This window comes from Euwallacea fornicatus, chromosome 11 (genome assembly GCF_040115645.1).
Source record: "Euwallacea fornicatus isolate EFF26 chromosome 11, ASM4011564v1, whole genome shotgun sequence".
Classification (NCBI taxonomy): Eukaryota; Metazoa; Arthropoda; class Insecta; order Coleoptera; family Curculionidae; genus Euwallacea; species Euwallacea fornicatus.
The window spans coordinates 4,260,681-4,287,997 of NC_089551.1; the positions used below are offsets into that span (position 1 = coordinate 4,260,681).

The 27,317-nt window shown below is 36.7% G+C and overlaps 1 protein-coding gene across 7 annotated transcripts in view; it reads left to right on the forward strand.

Moving 5' to 3' along the window:
• The window catches only part of LOC136342070 (uncharacterized), an 84,947-nt gene that overhangs the window by 50,290 nt on the left and 7,340 nt on the right, over nt 1–27,317 (forward strand). For 4 of the 7 annotated variants that reach the window (XM_066287533.1, XM_066287539.1, XM_066287534.1 and 1 more), the window contains 6 exons: nt 21,193–21,321; nt 22,237–22,405; nt 22,457–22,670; nt 24,014–24,222; nt 24,275–24,473; nt 24,524–24,778. In XM_066287533.1, coding sequence (XP_066143630.1) covers nt 21,193–21,321; nt 22,237–22,405; nt 22,457–22,670; nt 24,014–24,222; nt 24,275–24,473; nt 24,524–24,778 — 1,175 coding nt within the window. Of the gene's footprint in view, nt 1–21,023; nt 21,127–21,192; nt 21,322–22,236; nt 22,406–22,456; nt 22,671–22,770; nt 22,915–24,013; nt 24,223–24,274; nt 24,474–24,523; nt 24,779–27,317 lie in introns of those variants that run through there. The other 3 variants (XM_066287537.1, XM_066287535.1, XM_066287538.1) reach the window with 3 other exon arrangements.

Sequence of the window (27,317 nt, forward strand, 5' to 3'; positions counted from 1 at the left end):
TACATTGTAGGCCTTATGTTTGGGGTCGTTGTCTTGCTGGAAGGAAACATCCTCGGCAAGCCCTAACTTTTGGGCACTTTGCTTTAAATTTGTCTTTAAAATGTTGAGATACACTTTATAATCTATAATTTCCTCTATTATATAAATATTACCCATTGCAGCTGCTGACATGCAACCCCAAACCATGATACCGCCATCTCCATGTTTCACGGTTTTAATAGTGTTGCTTGAACTCAATGCCGTATTTGACTTTCGCCACACTGTTATGCATCCATCAGATCCAAAAACATTAAATCGACTTTCGTCTGACCAAATCACTTTATCCCAAAAGTCAGGAGAAGAATTTTTGTACTCGTTGAGCAAATTTCAATCTCTTCAACCATTCCTAGACTACGTTAGGACTATTAATCAATTATTTGAAAATATCACGGGATATTGGCTCTAAATTCCTCCTCAGATAAGTGTGAGAAAACGGTAAAAGGCCATTATGAATCTCCTCGTATTTCTTGTTTATGTTAAGATCATTAATCGGCATTATCTGAAAATGATACAGGCTTTTGCCAAAATTGGTGTGGGAAGAGAGGGTTGTTTATAAATTCCTTTAACGTAGGTGAGAAAAATAGTTAAACGTTTGGTACCCGTGAAAAAAAGGGTGGTCGGCCCTTCCATCCTATCGGTTCATTCACGAAAAGGGAATGTGTTCAGGGCGTTGATACCGGGTAGCATCAGGGATTCCATTTTTCGGTTACGGGGAGTAAAGGAGTGCTTCGAAAACTTGCATTGTTTTTTTTCCACCTTTTAACCACGAACCTTACATATGCGACATTACAACAAAATATTTTGGGTTTTTACACTGAACACCCTATATATTATTACATTTTTGTATTCTACGTTCAATTTTAATGCAATTTTATTAACACGTTGGAAATCTTAGAATTAATAGTTTTCGAGATACAGTGATGGACAAAAATATTGGCACAGCACACATTTTTTGAAATAGAGCCTTATATTTCACAAATAAAAAGAATCTGTATCAGACGGATAATGTTACATTATACCTTCACCCTTTAACTTCATTTCCGATACATAGTAAAATTCAAAACGGTAATGTGGAAATTATTTTATTGCAAATACAAGAGTAACTAGTAATTTTAGGGAGACAAAAGTATTGGCACTATTAATACTATCTTTCAAGTATTTCTAACTCTGACTGAATTGAAAAAAAAAACAATTACAAAGCATTATTTATGTTTACGTCACTAAATATCAAATGCAAAATATTCGTTTGAACATCAATCTGCATTGTAGATTGTTGTTGGTAGTAAAATGGGTCGTAAAGGTAAAGAAACCACAGAGCCCGGAGGAAAAATAATTCTTAATTTACGTCGATGTGGAAAATTGTATCCCGAAATAGCAAATGTAGTGGAAAAAAGTCGTTTTACAGCTCGTAGAGTTATCAAAGAATTTAGGAACTGCAGCGGTTTTAAAAATATGCCACGATCAAATCGGCAACCAAAGCTGTCAGCCAGATAAGAGAGACCAATTATTAAACAATCCTCATACTTCAGCTTCAGAAATTACGTCTACATTAAAACACCATGAAGATAAAGACGTTTCTACGAAAACTGCTCGTAGAATGTTGCATAGCTTACAGAGCTAGAGCTGCCAGGAGAAGATAATATATCAGCCAAAATAATCAGAAGAAACAGTAACATTTTGCAAATCAATATGTAAATTAAGCAAATGTGTTCTGAGAAAAAAGTTATTTTTTCAGACAAAAAGTCTACAGTGTGTAGGAATCAAAGCACTGAGCTTGATGTTAAAAATTTGAGGCAAACCATTAAGCATGTGGGACACGGTGTGTTGGTTTGGGGTTGGGTGGTTGTGGGAGGGGTTGGAAATTTGGTGTTTATTGACGAAACAATGAGTAAAATGGTTTATTTAAACATTTTACAGAATAATTTAAGGCAGAGTACTGAACAGCTAACTATAGTTTATGATTACTACTTCCAACAACATAACGATCCAAAACACACGGCTTATGTCGTTAAATAATGAATAGTTAACCGAGTTCCCCATCAATTAGCCACGCCCCCTCAGTCACCAGACATGAATCCGATGGAGAATTTATGGAGCGGCTTAGAAAAACGCAACAGAACACACCATTTTTCGAATAAGAACCAAATTAAAGATAAACTTACTCAAGAATGGAATTCTGTAAGTGGAGAATGTGCTCGAAAATTAGTTTACTCTATGCAAACACGACTTTAGGAGGTGATAAAAAGGAAAGGTCTATCGACACAAGATTATTTCTGTTTTAATTCCTTTCTTTTATTACGTTGTATCAATACTCTTATCCGCGTGAAATTACGAGTTACTCTTGTATTTGCAATAAAATGTTTTCCACATTAGCATTTTAAATTTTACTTTGTATCAGATGTAAAGTTAAAGGTTGTAGGTATGATGTAACATTATCCGTATGGTACATATCTCTTTTATTTACGAGATATAAGGCTCTATTTCAAGAAATATATGCTGTGCCAATACTTTTGTCCACCACTGTACGTGTAATTGAATGTTGAAAGTGACAGTTACAGATCTGTGCAAAATTGCAAATTGTTAACAAACAGAGAGATATTTGGGAACTCGTTTTTGTCAGAATATAATAGAAGGTCCGTGTTTTGGTACGGTATCAAGCTTCGCTTAACACTCTCCATAGAGTGTTCACGAAAATATTGCCAACTTGAACATCAAAAAATGATCTAAACTGTGAGATTTCAAATGGAACCCGACTATTATTTTGATGTATTATGAAACTGCACTTAAAAGGAATCTGTGTTCACGTTGAATTACCTTTACTAAAGTTGCATAGTTTTTGTGCAATATTGTTTTACAAGTTTATGCATGGGCGGTATATCCCTAATTATAATGTAAATATAATGGAAGTGACTACGGAGACTGACAAATAGAAATAGTACCGACAAAACTCCATTTCTACTAGTGTCTAACGGAAACCGGAAAAATCATATCAAAATAAACAAGTAACGACAAATGTCTTATTTTAAAAAATAGTTTTTAGCAAAATAACTTTCTTTCACTTAACTGTGTACAAAAAAATATTCTCTCAGGTTGGTGACTGTGAAGAATAAGAGAAGGATTCAATTCAGCTAGTAAGTTAATGCTACAAAATGTAAATAGGTCCTTAACAGAGAGAATGAATATGTGTCTGCAACAAAACGGTAGACAGTTTGAACATATCATGCATTAATTATGTGCTATTGAATAGGAACTAACCTGAGAAAATATTTTTTTACGCGCAGTTAAGTAAAAAAAGTCATTTTTTAAAAACTATTTTTCAAAATAAAATATTTATTGTTTCTTGTTTATTTTTATATGATTTTTCTGATTTACGCCACGTAGTGGTAACAAAGAAGTTTTGTCGGTGCTATCTCTATTTGTATGTTTCCATAGATACGCCCATCATATTCACATTATAATTAGGGATGTACCGCCCATGAATAAACTTGTTACGCAAAAACTATGCAACCTTAATATAAGTAATTAAAAGTGAACATAAATTCTCTTTCGATGCAGTTTCTTAATACATCGGAATAATAATTGGGTTCCATTTGAAATTATTAAGTTTTGACCATTTTCTTATGTTCAAGCTGGCTACATTTTTGTGATCACCCTATGGAGAGTGTTAAACGAAGCTCGACACCATACTAAAGCACGGATCTTCCATTGTATTGTGACAAAAACGAGTTCCCAACTACCTTTCCGTTTGTAAACAATTTTGCACAGATCTGCAACTGTCACTTTCAACGTTCAATTGCACATATCTTGAGAACTATTAATTCCAAGATTACCACGCGTCAATAAACTTGTATTAAAATTGAACGTAGAATCTAAAAATGCAACAATATACAGGGTGTTCCACTTGAAAAGGCAACATTTTTGGTTGTATCTTTTTTTTTGACAGATCCTGTATAAATGGAAATATTTTTTAAGTGTACCTTGGAATGTCGTACATACATCTGTAAACAGAGTTTTTGAAAGAAACTATAAATAAGGTCGCAATCGTCTGACACGCGTTTAGCGCACAACCCTGTATAAGAAAACCGTCTTAATTGCTCATTGTTTCGCCGCAGACCATTTTTGTACGCATTAACGTTCGGTTAGCGGCCACCGCAAAACTGGCAGTCCGTGAAAAACTTCGAAACCTTTCAAGGTTGATCACGACCTGATCTTGGCAGGAGGTTCCACTGTTGTGGACAAAAAGTCCCATGAATGCTGCTGTAAGAGTTTATGAATAAAAGCCGCTAGAAAGCGAGTGCAGACCGCTCGCTATTCTCATTCTCACGACCTAATCTAATTACAGGTGGATTAGTGCAGTTCATCCAAGTCACGAGGGAAAACAAACAAAAACACCTTCCTATTAACCGATGAATCAATAGTTATATAGTATGTTTCATAAACATACCGGGTGTAATGTACCTCCTCGTCCTTATTGTTGCTCAAAGCGATTATGTTGTTTGCGCTTCAAATACTACCCCTCTTATCAATGTATGAGATTCATTAACTTCGATCAAAGGTCCGAGTTCTGTTTGACTCCAACTACCCTTAATAGTTCATTGATTACCTGCAGGCCGCTCTCCAGTATAAAAGTAGCTTTAGGCCTTCGGACGAGCAGAACGGTTTTTGGAGTGCTGGCCCTAAGTAGCTGTTCTATTGTCTTTTTCTCATTTTAAAGAAACCTCTTAGTGAAACAAAGATTCGTTAACGAATTAGTGAGTGGCTTGAATCCTGACAAATCAATTTCGTGGTGTCGACTATGATTGAAACACCGGCTGGCGTCACCACACGACAAACTTTCAGGGGGTGTAAAGCTCACAAAACAAAAATTTAGAACGAATAAATTTATTCCGAAATCGCTTCGTTTCGAAGATACAGAACGTTTATTTTTCATTAAAAACATTTTTTGTTTGTTTAAATACAGGAGAACTCGGCTGTAACGAACCTTCAAGGGACTTGGCCTGTCGTCTGTCACACGCGAACGTTCGTTATGTGTAGGTGAACGATGAAAAAAGCTTGTCGATTCGAGATTTTTGTTTCAACCAAATGCCAAATGACACAATTTTTCCTTGCAGTAAAAATAAGTTTTGCTCCTGGCAATAAACAAAAATTCTTAAATAAAATCGCATTTACATAGAAGAGAAGTCCGTAATTCGACTCTGCGCCGTGCGGTTTTCCAACATTTCCACATTGCAAAAGCTCCTGTCACATTTAAAAACTTTTCATTTTCTAGATACGTCATCTGTACATAACATACAACGGCCTTCAAAGCAGATAGGCCCCTCGCCTGTGGGGATTGAAACTTTGTCATTTCTGTTAACGTCATCCTCATCACACGAACCACTTTCGTTTTCATCATTGACAGTTATATGAACAATGTCCATATCACTAAGAAATTCAGCAACATCCACGTGTTCATCAATCATGTCATCGTTCGATACCCACCAAATTCGTCATGTGTTGCTTACATTTGGGTCTATAATCTAGTAGCGAACTAAAAGATTAGAATGGATAAATCACTCAATTTAAGGGTTATTCTGGTATGACTGTGAGAACCCAAGAGAAGAAATACGGACGTCGCTTACAAACGTTGATATTGACCGTGCCCTTTGCGGAGTCAGTGTGTTAAAATGTTAATGCAAAAACCTGTTAAGGTTTACATTTAAATCATTTAGACTGAGACCCCAAATTCGCGGGAATCAACTATTCAGTGTTCTGATTGGTCAATCAGGCCAAAGAAGGCAGATGCCAAACCTCGCTCATTTTTCTCTCCAGAGTTTTCCCTACGCAGAAATAGCTTGGACCTTGAAGCCGAAAGGTAGTTATCCAAGTTTTCCTCCTAATTCAGCCTTAATCTTGTTTCCGTGCCCAAGTTAAACATAAAAAGTAATCCCTTTGATCTTAATACAGACAATTGTTGAAGTTAACGGCAGTGTTTTTCCTTGGCTATCATTACTGATTTCCGTGACGGTACCCGTGTACAAAATACCAACTGGTGTCAGAAGGCCTTTCCTGAAGACCTCAACATCGTATTTATTTAAGTTCGCATCATCAAAAGGAGAAACGTACTGATTATTGATCCATTCGCCTAAATCTAATTCTGTTTCTTTCCTCTTATTTTGTGTTAAAATCTATTGTGCAAAAGGCAGTTCATCTTGGTCTGTACGTTCTTTCTCAACATTGAACTCGGCACGTGTGAGACGGTTGGAAATTGTCTTGTGAGACAAGTTTCTTCAGGCCCTATTTAACAGTAAAATTATTCGCAATAATGAAATTTTAAATTCTACCTTTTTGTTATGAACTTCAATTAATTTTAGCAATAACTGTCTCCGATATTTCAATTTTACATATCGAATTACCCCTTGGTTCACTGGTAACAAGCTCGCGGGGACATCAGGGGGAAGAGAAACCAATTCGATCCGTCATAAATTTTCAATTTTTGGATGTGCAGGGCAGTTATCGTGAACTAATAAAAAATTTCTTTTATTTTTTTTTTTTAGTTCGTCATCCCAGGTTCTTAGGAGTTCGGTAAAGTGTCTGACGTTATCCATGATCCCTTATTAGCTTTATAAATTTGATTGTTTTTTTTTTTAATTTTTTAAAATACAATTGGTTGATTTTTAAAGCAGCTGGACGATTGAACTTGTGTGTTCGTCTAAATATTTGGTCCTTTAAGCCCACATGGTCGATTTTGTAGACTTTGAAAGCCCTTACTTTTGACAAAATTTGAAAGTTTGCACGAGCGTTTTGGAACTTGCGAATTATGTTCAACTTATCTGAAAAAGAAAGGACTTTGCGTTTAGCCTTACTAACATTGGACATTTTTAAAGATACATATGTAATTAGGGCACATTACCGAATTATTAGTGTTACATACGGTAAAAATACAATAAGACCTTTATTCGTTAAAAATCTTTACCGAATTCCTTACAAATTTTACGTTGCCCCTCCAGCCACCGTTGTTACCGGTTTCTCTATTTTTATTCCAGTCATAATTGACTAATAAATCGCTCACACCTAGACTAAACAATTCCGTAATAGAACATTAATCAAGCCCTATTACTACTTCAAGGTAAATAATTTATAACGACTTTTACGAACACCAGTAAATTCCGAAAAAAAAAAGAACAATAATCAACGATTATTCGGGCAGCTCACTAACATCGAGCTTAAAGCTCTTGAACATTAAAAATATGGTGCTTTACAACCGTGTGTTCGTTACAGCCGAGTTCTACTGTGTTTTTCAAAAACGGTTTGCGATACGGACATAAAATTGTTTGCGTTCGTGTCCTCCACCTCTATTAAAATAAAAGAAAATAAATTTCTCCTAAATAACTTTAACAAGTCGCACGTGGAAATCTATATTGGTTTTTTTGGTCCACCGGTGAATGACAAATAGTTTTTTTCATCTTGAAAACGGCTACTTGAGCCACAAAACACTACGAGGCCTTTTTTACTAAAAATTAGAGATAATATGGAAGAAATATTCAAATAAAAAAAGGCAGTGGCGTATCATTTTTCCATCAAAAACATCCCATTGAATGGCCGCCCAAGCGCCACTGGTGTAAATGGAAATACATATTCTGCCAATTCAGGAACGTGAATATTTACTCTGCCGTAGCGTATCCCGAATCTCATGACCGCAATCCAAAACCGTTTTTTAAATATTAAAAAAAAATTCAAATTAAACACCCTGTATTTTGAAAATAAAGCGATTTTGGACCTAACTTTATTGGCTCTAAATACTTGTTTTTATGATCTTTACACCCCTGAACGTATGCCGGTATGTTTATGGAGCACCCCGTATTATATACACGTCTTGTTTCAAAACGGTGTTGTCAACCTTGAGGAGATTATAGAGGACATTGCGTTAGAACATTTTTGCATATAAACTCCCAATTGAAAATCAGACGTTTTGGCTGTGGAACAATGTTTGTCCAAAAATTTCCTGTTTTCTCTTCAACACTAAAAGACATCGTTTTTAAGTAATTTTTATTAAATACATTCCTATAGAAATATAGAATCGAATGTGGTTCCAACATGATGGTGCATCTGCAAATTTTGCCTGCTATGTGCAGGATCATATAAAGCTACAATTTATCGGGCGATAGATCGACAGAGGAGCACCAATCAGTTGGCCGGCGCGAAGTCCTGATTTAACCCTGTTGGACTTTTTCCTCTGGGGTTACATCAAGTCTTTGATAAATGAAATCTATGTAGTCGTCCACGGGGAATTTTTAGGGAGAGTCATCGTAGCTCTCTTCGCGCAGCGATATCTACTCATACTACAAGGAGTGCAGAATTCCATGATTAACGGAAACATTTATGTAACGAGTTGAGAGGTCGCCATTTTAAAGCATTATTATAAATTAATTATTTTAGTGAGGTTTTTAATAAAAATAACTTTAAATTTTGATGTTTTCTAGCGTCAACGGGAAAACGTTACATTTTTGAACACAAATTCCTCCACAACCAAAACGTCTGATTTTCGACTTTATGTGCAAAAATTTTCTAACGCAATGTTCTCTATAACGTCCTGAAGTTTGATGCCACCTTTCTGAAACACTCTGTGTATATTCATTTCTGAAGTTCAGCCCCAGGGATCTCGGTAACCATGGAAAGTGCGAATTAGCTTAGATAGGGGCGAATCTTAAAATGATTGAAACTTCTTCATTGTAACTTTGTTTCCTTCGCAGCGCGGTGAGGTCGCTTTGAAATCTGACGTTTCGATTTCCGGCAACCACCATCAACTTTGTTTTTCCTTATGGGCGCCATCTTGGATTTTAAAAATTTTTGGTGAAGTCTTGCACTTTGGTGGAAGTATTGAAAATCTCCTTTCTGCACGGTTTTGATGGAAGTGCATTCCGACACAGATATACGATATACATTCGTTTATAGAGCGTCGTCTTCAGCATGTCCACCACACCTGCGAAATGGGGTTAACTGCTGCCGAAATGAGAGGAAAAGGCGCAATAACTGAGCAACTCTAATTTCTGTCGCATATCAGTTTCCTTCAACTCGTTTCAAGTGAACCCACATCATGATAAAAATGAGCAACCGACAGCGTGATAACATGACTTAATCAACCTAATTAAAAACCAGCAAACAATTACGTGAACAAGTAGTTTTTCGATTCAATAGCGAGCGATAGTTTCGCAAGCTAGATGATGGTCTTCTACGGTTCTTTCCCATCACTTTTTCTAATATAATTGTTATATAATGGAGACCGTTGCGGCATTTCAAGAATGCAATGTTCTAATTGAAATTGCGATATTGTGAATATGTGCTTGGGCGGATATGAAAAACGAACTTATATGGAAGAGAGGAATTTCGTTTTTTTCGTCATTGCACAAGGCTAAAACTGAAGTGTGAGCATTACTGTCAGGTTTTTATATAGAATTAATTGGCTTACGTACGACAAGTCTCCTAGTTCGGCGGCTGCAGGGATCTGTGATTATGTAATGTTTATGGGACTGTTGCAGCCTCAGCCGCGCTACTTAACAATAGTCTCCTAATACGTATATGCCAGAAGTGCTAACGCAAACGAGTATTTTGTGCTAGAGAGCGAAGGAATAGTGCGATTGAGCGAACCTTGTGTTATACAAAAGTTGCTTGTTTTGATTCTACAGGGTGCCAAACAGATTTTTTTAGTTCTGCAAATTGAGATCAATCTCGTAGTTTTCAATTTACTGCCTTGAAATTGTTTCTAAGGAAGTTTACGGGAACGATAAATCAATTCAAAATGCCTGTTTTAAGTGATATGATAGGTGGTCCGAGGCACGCCCAAGCGAGGTGTAAAAAATCGACTTAACTGAAATCAGTGACGACAACTTCGCTACTTTTATTAAGTTTGATATTTCGAATTCTTCTACGTCAGAAAGGTACTTTGCCAAGAAACTCACATTTCTAACCATTTTTGAGATATTTTCAATTAAATTTTTCAGTCAGGAATTTACAAAAAACTCCTTCGTCCCAATAATAGACAACCAGATCATCGCTCTTGCGGACGACTCTGTGAGAAATTGGACGGTTCATTTCGTTCTAAACTGGACAATAAAGATGAAAAATAACTGCGGATCATTAATCTTTTATACTGGGCATCACTTTAAATTTGGTTTGGTTCTGTCACTGCGATTTTATTGAAATTAATGAGGTGTTTGACCAATTTTCTGGGGAATATAGGTTTTCGGATTAAATTTGCTATTGAACGATATTGTTTGTGACTTTACAGGTACAGAGTTCCCAACTCTTCTAGACCTTATCTCAGCCCAAATCCAACCCTTATTGGGCATTTATGGATTTCACATTTCTACCGTTTAAAAACGTCAACAAGAATAAAACATATTCGAAATTTGGTTGGGTTGTGGTAACGCATTACTGGAAAATACCTTTTTTTTAGAAATTTACAATCTAACTTCGAAGGTCACTATCTCCTTAGCTATCGACTGTCGAAAGAAAATTTTTAAAATCGTCATATTTTCAAATTCCCTGCACGCATCTGCTCAGTGTCAGTTGCGCCACGACTCACCATGTATATCTGTGAATCACAATCACAAGATACTTTACAAGGATTTCGAATCCTCTCGAGTACGTTAATCATCCGTTCATCACCATGAATGTTCCATTAAGATTATACCGGGGGGTCTCCATAAGTAGTCCTACAGATCGTCCATATGCAACATGTAGATTACAGGGGGTTATATAGGTCTGTGCCTTACTTGAACGCCTAGAGATGTCATTCTGTACTAGGGGGCGAGTATGGGGCACCCGCCAATGCAGCGTTGCTAGATCGTGCAAGTTTCCTCTTGACTTAAGGAAAATTCATATACGTCCCGGTGGCTTTTTCTTAGATTTGAGATAATCCCAAACTGATAATCTGGCTTTCGTAGCGGTATTATTGCTGGTTTATTGTCAGGTGTTTTTCGTAATAAACATCTGATCGCCATAAGAAACGTGGATATAACAGCGGTACTGTTTCAATTTTCTCTGCCTTTGCCTCGATATTTCTTCAATTTGTATCCGATTCGATGAATTATAGATATGAGTGTTTTTTAACCGGAAAGAAATTTCTGGTACAAGTCAATTTAGTAAGCTGAATTCCGCGTTAATTGAGTATAATGCTATTAGCAATCCGACAAAGAAACACATTTATTAATTGGAATCGGCGTAAGCAAACCGCAAGGCATTTGCAGAGCGGCAAACTCGCCTGTTGAACAAGTGAAACTAAGTCATGCATAATTTAGCTTAAAAAATAAATAAAGCAATTATTTTCTCGTTTCAAAACCGACGTCCTCGTCCTCATCATCATCATAATTCCATCACAAACGGCAATCTTGGTACTTTTGCCCGGAACTAATTCGTAGGCTAGAAAAATGGCCATCCTATCAAGTCGGGGGGCTTTTTCTCCACTGTCTTCTTCTCCAAATAATCTTATTTTATCATTTTTGTGGGAAGGAGTCATTGGCCGGTGAAACACTGCATTGCGCCCGCCATCATCACTTAGTTGCTCATATCAAATAAAGTAATTATGTATTGTTTATTCTATCGCTTATTTTCAGATGGGGGCTGTGCACTTCCAGGTTGCGATATCTCGTAACTTGAAAGCGTCTTCATCATCGAATGCCTCCAGGCGTGGAAAAATCTTTCGCTACACTCATTATTAATATCCCTGGTCAGAGACTCAAATGCTCCTAACTGGCTATTCTTATCTACAAGGTGTAGCACATCCTTATAGAGATATTTCAGGGGCGGCAGTACTCTGCAGTATAATTAAAAAATTCAAATAGACACATGTTCAAAAACGTACCGATTTCGATGCACAGGGTGGTTCATATTCGAGACGTTCCATCGGGATCTCGGAAATTGTAAGAAATACGAGGTCGCTTAAATTTGAGTAAAGTTACTAACTTTAGTGCCCAAGAAAATGCCAGTTGAATCGGGAAAAATTCGAAATAATTTAGGAGACATCCACAACAAACTTTGCTGTATAATTTTTGCTTTTTCCTGACTTTATATGAAGAAATATATATTTTTTAATGTTACCACATTATTACCGTTTTTTTTTAACATTTTAGCATATTAATTTTCATTTATTTACTAAAAATTAAAACTTCTAAATTATTGTCATTCCATTTTAAACAATTTATTTATATTCCTATTTTAATTTTTAATACCACTTTTAAACTCTTTCATTCTCATAAATAACCGTCTAAAGATAAAACTGAATATTTCTACTACAATCGTAATAGATTCTTGTCATATGACAAAAATTAAAACATATAAAATAAATAATGTTACTTGGGCAGCTGATGCCGAAACTAACTTCAATATAAACACAAAAAGTCTAATACTTGAGTTCTTTTCGAAAATAACTATAGATATACTTACATGGTTAGAAATAGTTTACATGGGTGAAAATGGTTCAAAATTGGTATTTTTTTGAAGTTATAGTCGACTGTGATTTTCATTTAAAATTAAAAAATATATATTTTGGTTTGGGGCAAAACGATGCGCTGTATCAAAAAACTAAGTACGTCACTGGAATCATATCGAAAGAGTGCTATAAGAGTGTTTCTGTTTTACTTCGATATTGTCCTAAGCAAAAAAGTTATGACGAATTTTGAAAATGGTCGAAATTTGAAAAAGGTCCTCTGGCGCCGTGGACTGTAAAGATATCTAAATACGATTAATATTTTCTTAAAAATCGAGCTCTTGACACGTATGATAGTTTTTCCCTATCTAGCCGGGAAATAGAATTTTCCTGTCAAAACACACCACATCCAAACATCCTGTATAGGGTGGCAGTTCGACATTTTTTCTTATTTTTGCGTTTTTCTCGTGTATGCCCTGAGTAAATTTTTTTAAGATTCGTACACCTATTTTCTTAAAGACTCTTTACAACAAAATGTCAAAATCATCGGTAGTCATACACAGGATATTACGTTTTTTTGGGTCGTGTACTATTTTATGCTTTGCATCTTTTTTTCAACGCCCTGTATGAATTCTGACTCCAAATTTTAATTAATTAAACAAATTCCTCCTTCAACTCTTTAATTTTTTGACCTCTTATAGTACTTTCGTGTCTTTCACCGTTTTGGTAGAATTTGCGGAAATATCTGTAGAGGCAAATTAAGAATGTAGAGGAAGCGAGGGAAAAAAATTATAATCCGACTCAGTTATCGGGGTTATTCGTAACATTTAATCAAAATTCTTAAAACAAAAGTATATCTAAACGAAAACAAAATTATAAAAACTGTTGAGAAAGTGGGCCACCCTGTACATTGAAAATGGTGCGTTTTTCACCACGGGTCCGTTATCGTTTTCTTATTATCTCGCAGAGTTCCATCGCTCCCCGAAACATTTCCACGGTGATACGTTACATCCCGTGCAATTTACGTCTTCGGACCTCCGTTATGAGGCCGAAGTACAGACTCAGCTTAATCGATTAGGTGAAAAAAAAAACTCATTGTTCAGCGATTTTTTCCTCAATAATCACTAGAACGCTAATCGAAACCACCTGTCACATGAGCAATTGCCCGGCAATAATACAAGTCCCGTAGATCTTAAACAGCAATTCGAAGCATATACACAATCATTATTCTTGCGTAATCTTGAAATTTTTTCTCTTCAATCATCTGACTGCGGTTGTAATAACACCTCAGTACGTACCGTTAAATTGCTTTACATATACCGAAGAAGTAGGTGGTGTTTAACAGCTGTATTGTGTTGCTCGCCAGCGGTTTAACAACTTTTCATGACCTAGAGATGGGCTCTCTTCAGCAATATCTTCGGTGTTCGTTCTTCTTTATTTGTGAATTCAATGACCCTCGCCACCAGTTAGTCACGGTAGCTTCCTTTTTTCGGGAACTGCCTCGTCTAATCACGGGCTTCCTGCGCCAGTGCCTGAATTTAAATTCGCCATTGATGATGCGCGTTCCATGCCGCATTTGCAATTCTCGTCTTCCCAGTGAAATTTATAAATAAACTTAAGTAGATTTGAGTTAATGGGCATCGGTAGAAAAGTGAACGCAATGAATGGAAAACGTTCACTCTTGACTTTTTCTTCATTTCGCCGCAACTGGGTCAAACATATACATGCACCTATGCCAAATCGATCTCGACACGCCATCTTTGATTTTTCTCAATAACAAGGGGGGGGGGTTCCCCTCGCCGTTCGTCGCGCGGAAAAAATAATAACGGAGTGATCACATATTCGGCTCACGATTTATTCAAGCAGCAGGAAATCAATCATAAAAAGTACCACCACGTTTTAAATTAATTTAACGCCATTTTGAATTTTGTGAGACGAATTCAAGATTAGCCGTTGCGGATCGGGATTTCGCCTCGGGGCAAAGTAGCAATCTGCACGTCTTTGAACGGTCAACCCACCTTCGTACATAATATGGACTTGAGACACTGAAACGAGCAGATATACTCATTTGCAGTGCCGCTAATTGCCTATAATTGCCTTCGAAGCATGAGTAATGCCGTGCTTAGATTAACTGCAAAAATATTCGAATCAAGGCAACAACGGCCATTTGCGATTTAACCGGTATTGCGATCATTCTAATTTTTTCCTTTGGGAAAGGTTGGAACCCAAAGGAAAATTAATGGTTTGCTACTGCATGCGGGTGTCGGTTCAGAGTTTGCAATGCGCATTTTCCATGTCGAGTCCAGTCAAAGTAGTTTTCGTTCTAGCCGGAACGGGGAAAAGTCAATGTGAACTTGTGGATAACCTCGGGGGCTTGCGCAGGGTGGTCCGAGTTAGATGGTTCACTGCCATATCGCAAAAACCGCAAGGTTGGGGAAAAAAAGGTTAATTTAAGTCATTCAGAGTCATATTTTTAAATATTTTCGAAATTACAGGGTGGCTCAGAAAACCGTGGCGTGATAAAAATACGCTTTTTTAATGGAGTACCCCATATTGTGACGAATACTAATTCTGCTTGTGACAGTAGGTATTTCTTATTATTGCACAGTATGAGAGCGTTTTAGCAGCTTTTGGGTTGATTCAATTTGAAACAAAAATCGGAAAAAAGTTTAGTGAAACTCTCAGTAAATTCATAGAGTATTTAGTTGAGTTGTTTGAAAAGTTAACTAGTTAAAAGCAAAGGCTCGTTCCACTCGAGCACATTTTCAATTTTCGATAAATTCATCCAACATGTGTAAAAATGTATCCAAACTTTTCACACTACAAGTACCTCAACCTCAATTTTTTTTTAATAGGACACCTTGTATATATTTTTAAATCAATTATCGAATGAAACGAAAAAAACCAAAAACCCGTCCATCATAACGTGATGGGGGAAGATGATTGATTGATGGTATGGTGAACTCACTACCCTTTATCAAATGCAGCTCAGCCGCCCCAAGTCACTTTTTTAAAATAGCACGGGCATGGGTGTGACATATCGTCAGACAGCATTTTCAATAAGCTTTTCAGTAGTACCAAAGCGTCTAGAATTCCACTCCCAAATGTATTCGATAATGCCTAAAATGCAAAATCCATAAATAAGACACCTAGGCGTAGAATTAAATGGTTTTCGATCAGTAATAAGTAATAGAACTGATAATTAATTCAAGGTTCGCAATCAAAGCGTAGGATTTGCCGCTCAATATTAATAATTTTTTATAATTGATATGTTATTTGCTATGCAAGCGTACGACCGATATTCACATTCTAGGCGCATATTTACAAAAGTTTTCTTGGGAATTGCTCAACACTCAGTAATAATTCGCTGCCTTGCCTCTTCAACTGTTCCTGGTCGGGTTTTGAACACTACAAATTTTACGTGCCCCCACAAAAAGAAATCCAAGCGCGTGAGATCGGGAGATCTAGGGGGCCATTCACGATTTTAACTGGTTCCGTAACCGAACAAATCATGTTTCGATTGAAAATTTGCAACAACAAGAACGAAGTGAAACTCCGATACTAAACAGGATTCGACGATTCACTGGGTAGAAAAACATTCATAAATACCAATAGAAAAAAAAACTATTTTTTACATTTAACGTTATTATTAATTGTTTGATAACAATGTGCGTCGAGAACATGAATATCGTTTGTACGCTTGCATGGAAAATAACGAACACCTATTATAAAAAGTTATTAATAATGATCGATAAAGCTTACGCTTTGAAATAATTACAATGAAACTTTGAATTAATTATCAGTTCTATTACTTTATTTATAATATATTTTTTAACGCATACGTTTGAGGACGGAATAACAGAAATTTTGGTACCATTGAAAGACCCATCGAAAATGCCTTTCGACGATATGTCGCAACCATGCTCGTGTTAGTCGAAAAAATGACTGAGAAATGGCCCAGGTGCATTTGGTATAGGGGAGTGAGTTCATCATAGCCTCAATCGTCTCCCCCCGTCATATTATGGTAGACGTGTTTTTGCATTTTTCCGTTGCCTGCATTATTTTGAAAATTCTTGCATTTATAATTAAAAAAAAACTAGCCCTGTATAACATATACAAAATAGCTAATCTCACATTCTAGAGCTATCTGACGAATTGATGTACGTGAATTAACTTCTGCAATAAATAAAATATCGATTTCTTTGTCTTAACTAGTAACAAAGTTTCCTTCTTCATTAGCACTTCCAATTTCCGTTTTGTTCACATTTTTTTTTTTAAATAGCGGCGGATGGTTTTTAAGTTGAAACCTTTTCGCATAAAGTCGCAGAGTGACGTTGACGGTATTATCCAAATACTAACAGTATATAAATTTTTTTACAATTTTTTTATGACTAATTTTTAGACTAAAAAGGACCTTTAGATTCCAAAAATTAAAAATTTACAGGTCATTACATTTAAAAATCGAAAGTTGAGGTCATTTCCGGTTAAACCGGAAGTGCCAGATAGACATCATTAATTTCATTCAATCGGTTCTATTCTCACAAAGCTTCCCTCCACATTTCAACTTAATAAATTTAAAAACAAAAAAGTTAAAAGGGCGAGCTACCTTCTTGAATCACCCGGTATATCATTTGAAAGTGAATTCAAAGAAGAAATCTTTAAAAAAAAATAGAGTGTCCCTCTAGAAAATGTCGAGTGCGACGCACTTGAAATTGAAAAATTTATATATTTGCGTGTATGATTTCTTCCACGTTTTGTATAAATTTCTCGAAAATAGAAAATATACTCTAGTAGAACGATCATTTGCTTTTAACTTTACAAATTTTCAAATGATGCAATACATACTACGTGAATTTATTGCGAATTTTAAAAAACGTGTTTTCCCTTCGATCTCTACCTTAAATTGAAATAACTCAAAATCTGTTAAAAAAATGTCATATTTTGTAATGACAAAAAACGCTTATAGTTGCTATACCCGTGAAAAAATATGGGGTATTCCATGTGAAAAAATGTATTTTTGTCACGCCACGGCTTTCTGGGCTTCGAAAATATGAAAAAATAAAAATCCATGAAAAAACGAATAATTTTTATAGTGAATTTTATTTTCTTTTTGTCTTCTTACGATTTTTGAGAGAAAGCAATGACCCATCTTAAGTGGACACTCCGTACGTCTTAATGGTGAAATAAACGAATCCCAACACTTCCACTAGCAACAACTCATATAAATCTATTAAATTGTCGAATACTTTATGGATTCGATTATATCAATGTCTAATAATTTACAATGGAATGTAAAAAGGGGGATTAACACAATATGAGGCCAAGTCTAATATTAGAAATTATGCGTCTATGTGTGAATAATTTTGAATAATCGACATTGTTGTGGTTATTAATTACACGGATATATACGGAAGAAATGCACATAGTTTACTTCCGTAGAAAAATGAGATTGAGACAAAGAAATAGTGCGGGAGGGAGGCGAAATTTGAAGAAAAAAAGGCCTTATCGTGGACTTTTTTCGAAATCGAGCTGAAAGAAGCACCATTTCCAAGAGTATCTGGAGATCTCCCAAATTTCATGCAAAATTGCCTCTTTTGAAAGAGCCCCTCAGGCCTCCGTTGGAATTCCTGGACTGAAGCTCTTCTTCCGGGACTGAAGTGTTGGAATGTCAACTGAGGCGAAAAAAAACTTCCAGAAGTTCCTCTGAAGTCCCCACAACAATACGTTAAAGTCTAAAAACTCTCCAAAGAAGTACCTAATTTGTTGCTTTATTTACATTAATAATTGTACGTTTCTACGAAAACTGTGGAACCTTCTAGTGGCAAGATTTTAAGCGTACAGAATGGCCCTTTCAGTCCTCAACCATGGGGACCTCAATAACAATTTAATAACGATATCGGCCCTCGGTAACAACTTTACGGTCAAATTGATGGTGAAATAGCGAAACTAAGATTTTTTCCAAAATATGTTATTTATAAATTTGAGAAATTCCAGTGCCTTGCGGAGGAATTCGAAAAAACTATTATTTCGGAACAACGTTTTCATTTTTTCCTCCGCTGATTGGGCGCGGTAATTCAAAACGATTAACACTTCATCATTGCAACTTCTACAATCTGACGATCTGGTATTTGAAACTCAACGTTTCGATTTTCGACGACCGTCTTCAACGTCGTTGTTTCTTATAAGCGCAGTGTTGAATTTTCAAATTTTTGAATTAAGCCTTTTTTCTGACTACGACGACGACAGGTTAAACTTAAAATCTTTAAGCTTGGCGGAAATACCAAAAATCTACACGTTGGATCCGTTATAACGTGTAGATTCTACCCAATCACCCTTGTCCTTTCTCTATTGCCTTTTAAATTGATTATAGTTTTTTGAAAATTCAAAACCAGCGTTAAATTTGACAAAAAAAACTGCCTTTCAACGTTTATTTCGTTTTTAATTGTTGCTTACATCACCGATAGTGCAAAATGGTCGATTTTATCAAATTAGAATGTGGGTCGAGTAATACCTTAAATTAAAAGTATTCGAAAACTACATTCAATGGTGTGTTGCGATTCAAGATCTATTGATTAGTTTTTGAGAAAAACGGTTACAAATTTGATTAAAAAATTCAATGGGAACTCGAGTAAATAGTAGGTAAACAATGAAAAAATTTATTTATTGACATGAAATTGGTTTGTTTTTGATTTCGTGCTCACAAACACTTTCTTATCAAGAAACAAGTATTTTCATTGTTTACGTACTATTCAACTGAGTTTGTATTGTATTTTTCACCACATTAATAGCTGTGTTTCTCAAAAAGTAATGGATAAATTTTAAATCGCGTTGCATCATTGAATTTACATAGTTTTGAAAGACCTTTAATCTGAAATGTCCCTTGATCCATGTTTCAACTTTAAAGAATCGACCGATTCGCACCATCGATGACGTAAGCAATATTTAAAAAATAAAAAAATGTCAAAAAATTGTATTTTTTGTCCTATTTATTGCCGGTTTTCAGTTTTTCCTCAAATTAAATATTTGTTAGAATGTAAAGGGGGGGAGGATTTAAAACCGCAGGCTAGAATGATTCACGTAGAATAAAATCATGCCAATGCAGTTAGACCTGCATTACACCTTCATTAAAAGGTTCCTACACGCTAAGAAAATTAACTTTTATTGAAGTTCTTACCTAGGGCGTTCATCTCCTTACGTACCTTTGAAAAGTTTTTCAATTTGTTCAATTTCCATAAAGCCAACCTGCAGCTCTACCACTGTATTAGTCCCAAGATCAGCTTCGGACCATTCAATCGCCCCATCGCAGGATCCCTTCTTTGCAAAGCATCCTGGAAGCTACAGGTGCAGATTCGGGATTGCGCGGAGGCCTAACGAAAAAAAAATTATAATTTATCAAAAATTTACAGGGGGTGGAATTTTTCGTTGCGCAGCAAGACGATCGGGTTCGTGCCGAGCTTTTTAATACTTTTGCTCTTTTTGACAAAAATTGTATGTACTTCAGGCAAAGCTTCGAGAAATGGTACGAAAATGAGCCATGGTAATACCAAAATTGACATGGCGCCAGATGTGTAAGAAGCACTATTGATGCCACTGCCTATCGGCACGCCTGTCGGCACTTAAGTCATTATTGACATTCTTCAATTGGGGGCGTCCAAAGTGTAGAAATGACAATCTGCAGTTATTTAACGGGTTATTAAGATACGGATAGCTTATCGGTCGAATGCTGAAAGGCAACTTTGCCGCACTTGAATGCAGGAAAAGCTTTAACTCCAGTTACGGAATAACAAATAAATTAAGAATAAATTCATCACGCAATAACTTAAATAGTAAATCAAGGTTGACTAGAAGTGAACTGGAATTTGAATTAAACCTATCTCACTGATTATTTCAATTTAGCAAATTTATGGCCTTATTAATAAGTCAAGAGATGCGAGCGGTTTGAAAAACGCATCATCGCAGGAATTTCTGGTTTTATTGTTAGCAGCCTTCCAGAGATTGGCAATTTATAACATTCCGCCACTGACATTTTGATGCATGTATTGCAGACACGAGGTAGTACCTCCCATATTAGTACAGACTTGGTAGCAACTAAATGAGTTATATTGTAGTAGGTTTAAGTCTAGGGCAGATCATTTTCTTTACGATCTTTACAACGCACGTTGCGTGTATTCGTACTACTTGTGCCTGTTTACCGAGCAGTACCGGCTTTCATCTGAGCTCTCAAATATTTACTCATAATACAACCTGTCCAAGTAGCAACCGTTGGACGAGCACATGCATAATTACGCACTTCACATTCTATAGATTTTATTGCTATTATTCAAACAACTGAAATATTGTCTGTTCACCATCATCATCGTTTACCAAGTACAGCCGTTTTAGAAACAACATTAATAAACGTAATTCCACAAAATTGCTTCGTTGTTTACCAACCTTACGTAACCGTTCGCTGTCTGATTGCATCGAAAAATGAAGTTTTGTGATACCAATTTGGGTCTAGAAATCTCTGGTACTGCCTCTGCACCGTTAATTTATGTTTGCGAATAATGATGAAAATGATGTATTTTCCCTGAGACGGTTTGATACGGAACACAATTCGAATTATTGATAAGTTAATCAGAGAATGATTTGTGTAACTGTAGCAGGTAGTACCGCCCGGTTTATTTACATAAGTGTATTAAGTTAGTGGAATTCGTTACGTGATATATATCGCATGCGTTTCTCTACTGAATTCGTTTCGATTGCAGGGCACGGGGTGGTACCTTGACGATGATGCAGATCACAGAAGATACACCTCCGGATATGCTGGCAGGGGCCATGGATCTGACTGTGCATCTGCCCAATGGAAAAGCGATAAAAATGTCAATTGAGAGAAGGTAAGCAGTTGGAGGATTGAGGATGGTGATAACGAGCTGGATATTTAATTCTATCGATTTCCTGACTTTTCAGAGAACCACTGTGTTTCTCGTAAGCAAATCGGAAGTTTTTGCGTATTTCATAACTGGCTATTTTAGCACCTCTAAGGTTAAACCACTCTCTATGTACCAATATACCGCACATATCAGAATCCCTTTCCTGTCTTACAACACAATAAGCCGCGATTATCTTGAGATCTTTCCGCTCGACCATGACGCAAATTTACAAACAAATTAACGGTATTAAATCCGCCATCTTATAATCCACTTTGTGTTACTTTAATTTTTAATCGACTAATTATATTTTCGACAAGGCGAAGCCTTGAACTTCGTTCGCCACGTTCGCGAACACATTCTAATGTTTTTAAAAAATACACTCGCTTTCATATGAACTGGCACCACCCAGTAATAATAATAATTAAGTCTTTGAATTTTGGCAAAATAATGCTTCATGACGCAACATCAAATGATCAGAGTTTCAGTAAGAAAAAATATTATTAATTGAAAAATTAAGCCGTAAATCATTAAAATTGCTTGGAGACCTCGTTAGCTTTCGAAGACGACGACTCATCATGTCCCAAAGATGTTCGATAGGTGATAGATCCCGTGGGCGTGCAGGCCAAGGCAGCATTTCCAATTACGCTTGCTCCAGGTACCTTCGAGTAATGTTCGTAGTATGCGGCCTTGCGTTATCCTATTGCAGAATGTCTTTTGGTAAAGCCTGCATGAAGAAAAAGACCATTAGCGTCCTTTCTTTTCTACTAAAGCTCTGATCATTTGATACTCTATTATGAAGCACTATTTTGTCAAAATGACAAGACATAATTATTATTATCACTGGCTGGTGCATTTCTTATGAAACCAAGTATATTCTAGCACCCCCATGATGGACCTCCTAGTGCAAATCACCACCGCCAACCATCTCCAGCTTTCGAATCACACTCTGCAGGTGCTCGGCATGGCTCCCTCGTCGGAGTACTCAGACAAGACGCTCCCGTTCAAGCCCAATACTCCCATTGGAACCCTTGACACTCAACATATTAGGGTAACGTTTCCACAATTTATGAAAATTTTCCAGTTCGCAGTTTTACTGTAGGTCCTTCCTAAGGGTAGAATGCTGCCGCAACCCAAGACCGTACCCCCTCCAGGACACCAGCCCTTTGAGAGCACTTTTAGACTGAAAGTACACCTTCCGAGGAACCAGCTCTACGTTACGAGGGTGAGCAGAAATGTACTGCTGGAGGACATCATGAGGAAGGTTTGCGAGGAGAAAAACCTGGATCCCATGAAGTACGACTTTAAGCATCCAGGTACGAATCAGATCGTTGTCACTATCTCGTTACTTGTTAACAACGAAATAATAGAGTCTTATCTTCAGTGGCAAACAATGGCTTGATTTATTTTGATTTACTTTGTACCACCTTGGCGGTGTCTTTGCGAAAAATTTATGGCGTCTGAGCCGACAAAGGTGTTCCATGATAAAAGCATTTCGATTCGGAAGTTTGAGGTGAAGACAGTGAATTTGGTAGTACCGTGCTTTCAGCCACAATAAAGGTAATTGAATCTGTTGTCACATAGATTGTTATTCGTACCCTTAATTACTCATATAGAATATCATGAAATTATCACTAGAATATTGCTATCGCTGTTGAGGGATTTGAGACCGTTGATAAAGTGAATTGTTGAAATTCGGGGTATATCGCATTTATTGAACCTGATTAGATAGAAATATGAATACCATAGTCATAGTACACTTTACTACTTTAATAGGCCCACGTGACCGCTGCTGCAAGTGAAATCGAAATGTATTGAAATTATTCTCTCGTCGCATGATCACCACGTGGATTGCAATGATCATTGATCAACCTCTGTATTAAATTTTCGTCAGCTGGCTCTAATGAATTAATGGGGAGCACAAAATTCCTGTTTCTTGTGACCTTTTTTCCCTAGTTATAAATTAGAATTTTAATCCGCTAATTCTACAGAGTGTCCCAAAAGCCACTGCTTCTATGTTCGAAACAGAGCGGTTATCAGGAAGATGATTTAGAACCAAGTTGCTATTTTCGGCAGATCTGTGCAGATGACCGGATTTGGTTCAAAACTTCAGAAATCGTCGAAGCTGAGTTCGAATCGTATTATGTGCAACAAACGGATGCGCTCAACAATTGATAGGGGTATGGAATGAGACGGACCCCGAAAGGGTAGTAAAGTAAACCGGTACTATCCAGGGCGTCACCAAAATCACAGACTTTCCTGATTTTTTAATCGCGATTTGAGCTTTTGTTAGAGCGGCTTTGCTCTATACTATCAGTTAGTTTGAATCCTGTAACCTCCCTCGAATTCAATATAAAATTTCCAACATAAAGGTATCCGAGTTGACACAAACACGTCTCTCTCAATTATCTTGATTTGAAATTATGAAATTTCACATCCATTGTCAGTGCTCTTTTATATATCAAAGAACGTACGTTTTCCTATAAGCTCTGTGAACTTGAGTCCTGGAACATCTATTAGAGTAACAGAATATTAGCAAATTGCTAAGGAATAAAGCGTTTCTCCTGCTTCAGCTGTCAAAGAATGATATAGACCTACTCAAGGTGTAATTCTCAAAGAGTAGTTCTATTGACGTCGTTCTATAAGAATTTTTTCTTAGGAAACTTAGACGAAGTCCTAGATCCTAAACTGACCTTGAGCGACTACCAAATAACCGAAATCTACGTAGTTTCCAAAGGGACCACGAACCTGAATCAGGCCTTTTCTACCGCTGACATCATGGTTCTGCGTAAAGAAGAGGAACGTAAGCAGATGCACAACAAGACTGGAGGCGGTGTGTTCAACCTCATATTTAAACGGGGAAAATCGGTAAAAACTTTTTTGAAATTTCCATCATTCGATAAGTTAAATGTACCCACAGAGTATGGGATCTGGGTCTGTGTCCAGCAACGAGAACAGATCGATTTCACCCACTCACAGCGACGACTCACGATCGGTCACCCCACCCGCGCCGCTCCTCAAAAAGGAGCCACCGTTAGAAAAGCCCAAACCTCCCCAAAGGAAAAGGCGACCAGCTCCGAAACCACCTCGGGAAACGGTGAATAATGAGGAGGAAAATTGTAATATTTCACAAAAACGAATGGGCAGAAAAATATATCTTAAACCTTAGCAGTGACCAACGACACGCACGAAGAAAGGAGGAGACCTTTGGAAAACGGATTGACTATCTGTCACTCACGGAACAGCAGCGATAGCTCCGGGTACCATGAGGCCTCTATTTTGAGCGAACATGGGGCTAATGCTTCCCTTCCTAGGAACCGACCCAAATCCATGGCCTTTGGGAGCGATTTACCACCCTCCCAAGGAACGTCCAATTTAACTAAGATGGCGACGCATTCGCGGTCCACCACTAGTTTAATTGCGGGTGAGTTTCACATTCGAATAATCAGTTACAAGAATTAATAATTATTGAAGGGAGTATTCGAATACCAAAATATCGTACATAGCAAGTTCGATTCGTCATAGAATTCAACTGCTAAGACAAAAACGAAAAGAAAGAAAATGCTGCTTCTACCTACTGAAACTCTCATTTGCCACCACTGTGTTAATGTCAACATTCAGCGCCATTTGTGCCGTACCATATCGTTGTCTTTGTTTATTTTGTAAGCTTAGACAAAGATAAATGCTGTAGCCATGATCCCGTTACCCTAAGTCGTAAAGTAGGCCTGAGTGCAGTTGACATCTATGTTACATCTCCTGCAGTCAGTTAAGAGTGAGTGTTAGAAAAGGATGGTTATATGCTGCGCGGCAGTGAAGGCCGGTTTCGAGTTATTGGTCGATACCAACAGTGGTAGAAAATGTGAGTTCATTCAAAATTAGAGGTTTTTATTTACTTTTGGTACGGTATCGAATGATTTTGTTTACAATTTTTAGAAATGTTTTTATTAAATTTCTATGTGGTTTCGTTTTTGAGCTTTTTACTCACTACAAATTTCTTTTTTTATTAATTTTTTTCGGGAAATTTTACAGAGAATTTTCTTAAAATTTATAAAATGCATTATTACTTGACAATGGCACATTTAATTTATACTTAATGTCTTTTTTGATACCATTTGCGTCTGAAGGCCTGCAAATTACACAAAGAATGTTTTTTACGACAAATTAGATTTTTAATCGTCTGTTGGGCTTGACAAAGATTGTTTTCCGTTTATTACTTTAAGTTGTTTACTGTTTTCCTAGATGTTACCGATCTATAATAAAATAATCTTTAATTTATTACCTCGTCATAAATGCAAACATGTGTACAATTTTCTTACCATAAAAATACTAGGCGTGACAACATATAATGTTATAATATCAAAAGACAATACATGTAAAAAAGCCACTCGAAATGTTATAACTGTCATTAAATATTTCCTAAGAAAATGTCTGTATAACTGTGGTGACCATCTGATGGAAGACCTCGTTTAGCCATCATTTCCATTATGAGAAATGTCCGGACGTCGGTTCTTTGATATCCCAACAATCTATAATTACACCATTTGGCCGATGATAGAAAATTATAATTACAAAAAGAATTTCGCATGTGGGTAGAAAGCCGCATGTAGGTTTAGAATAAACGTCTAAAACTGGTTCACTGATTCTCTTGATCTTAGTCCACCAGATCGAAACAGGTTGTGCTGTTTGTTTATCGCACTTCGCGTGGATCCTTCCCTTAATTGGAGCTTCGAAGACTTTATTCCAAGTAGTGTGTGAGTTCCCCCAAAACGAGCGACAAAGAAACGCGTGCTTTCACTATTCTACGACATTAAGTTTAAATAATCAAATCGTAAAATTAGTGAAATTGTTTACGAGCGATTGTAAAACGAACGGCATAGCTGGGAGCGTTTAGAAAGAGGTACGTGGAAAACTTAGGTGTGAATGAATGCATTCAACTTCGTAGATGGATGTTAATTCAATAAATCTTCGGCAGTTCTTTTCTTTGTGTGGTTCCGGAAGTGTCGAGGTGTCATGGGTGAGCTCTGTGACAACAATATTACAGCACATAGATAAATTTTCCTCTGCTAGGAGACCTGTCGAAGTTTTAACCCAATTTTATAGGAGTTTTGGCAAAGTATCTTGAATCATAAATCATATCTTGATCCATTTGTCCGATAGTTTAGTTTCCAACAGATTAAGATTAATCATTTTTGACAACGGGTACTTTGTATGTTTTATCCTTAGATTTTTAACGCAAACAATTCGCAGGAGGAAAAGTTGCCTTTTCCTCCTACGCAATGTAATAGTTGTTTATTGCCTACTGTCCGGATAAATTTGTTTACCTTGAGTGACACTGTGCTATTTTGTAGCCGATAAATCGAGCATTACAGTCCTCGCGACTATAATGTTGTTCATAGGCAACCTTACCAGACTATAACTAAGGGTTTGAAAAATGCAGTCGATTAAATTAATGTACATTTTCTCTTGCGGTATGTAATGGGCTACAATTTCAACTTAAAGATAATCAGAACCATTACAATATTTATATTTTTACATATAAATAGTCAAATATTTATAAAATAGCAACAATCGGAATGCTGACACTAACAGGTTTTGATAAATATCTAATTGCGTCAGAGGGACGAGTGCATACAAATATACGTTCGCCATATTGTGAGGAAACATGTTTTTTCTGAGCCCGTAGAACATAATTTTTTAATAAATTAGGGAATAGTATGAAATAAAATATTATACGATGCACGTCCGATATACTGTATCAAATTACTCGCTGAAATTTTTCAGACTCCGTCCCTGACATCGCCTCGTTCGTCAAAAACTAGTACTGTAACAAGACACCTACCAGACTTATGACGTAAAGAGCATGACACAACAAGGAAGGAAAGTTCGGGTTCTATCCCCGCGAATAATTTAATTGGTTTTGATTAAATTTAATCAACTTTCGAGGCAGTAAAAGACATTTTTCT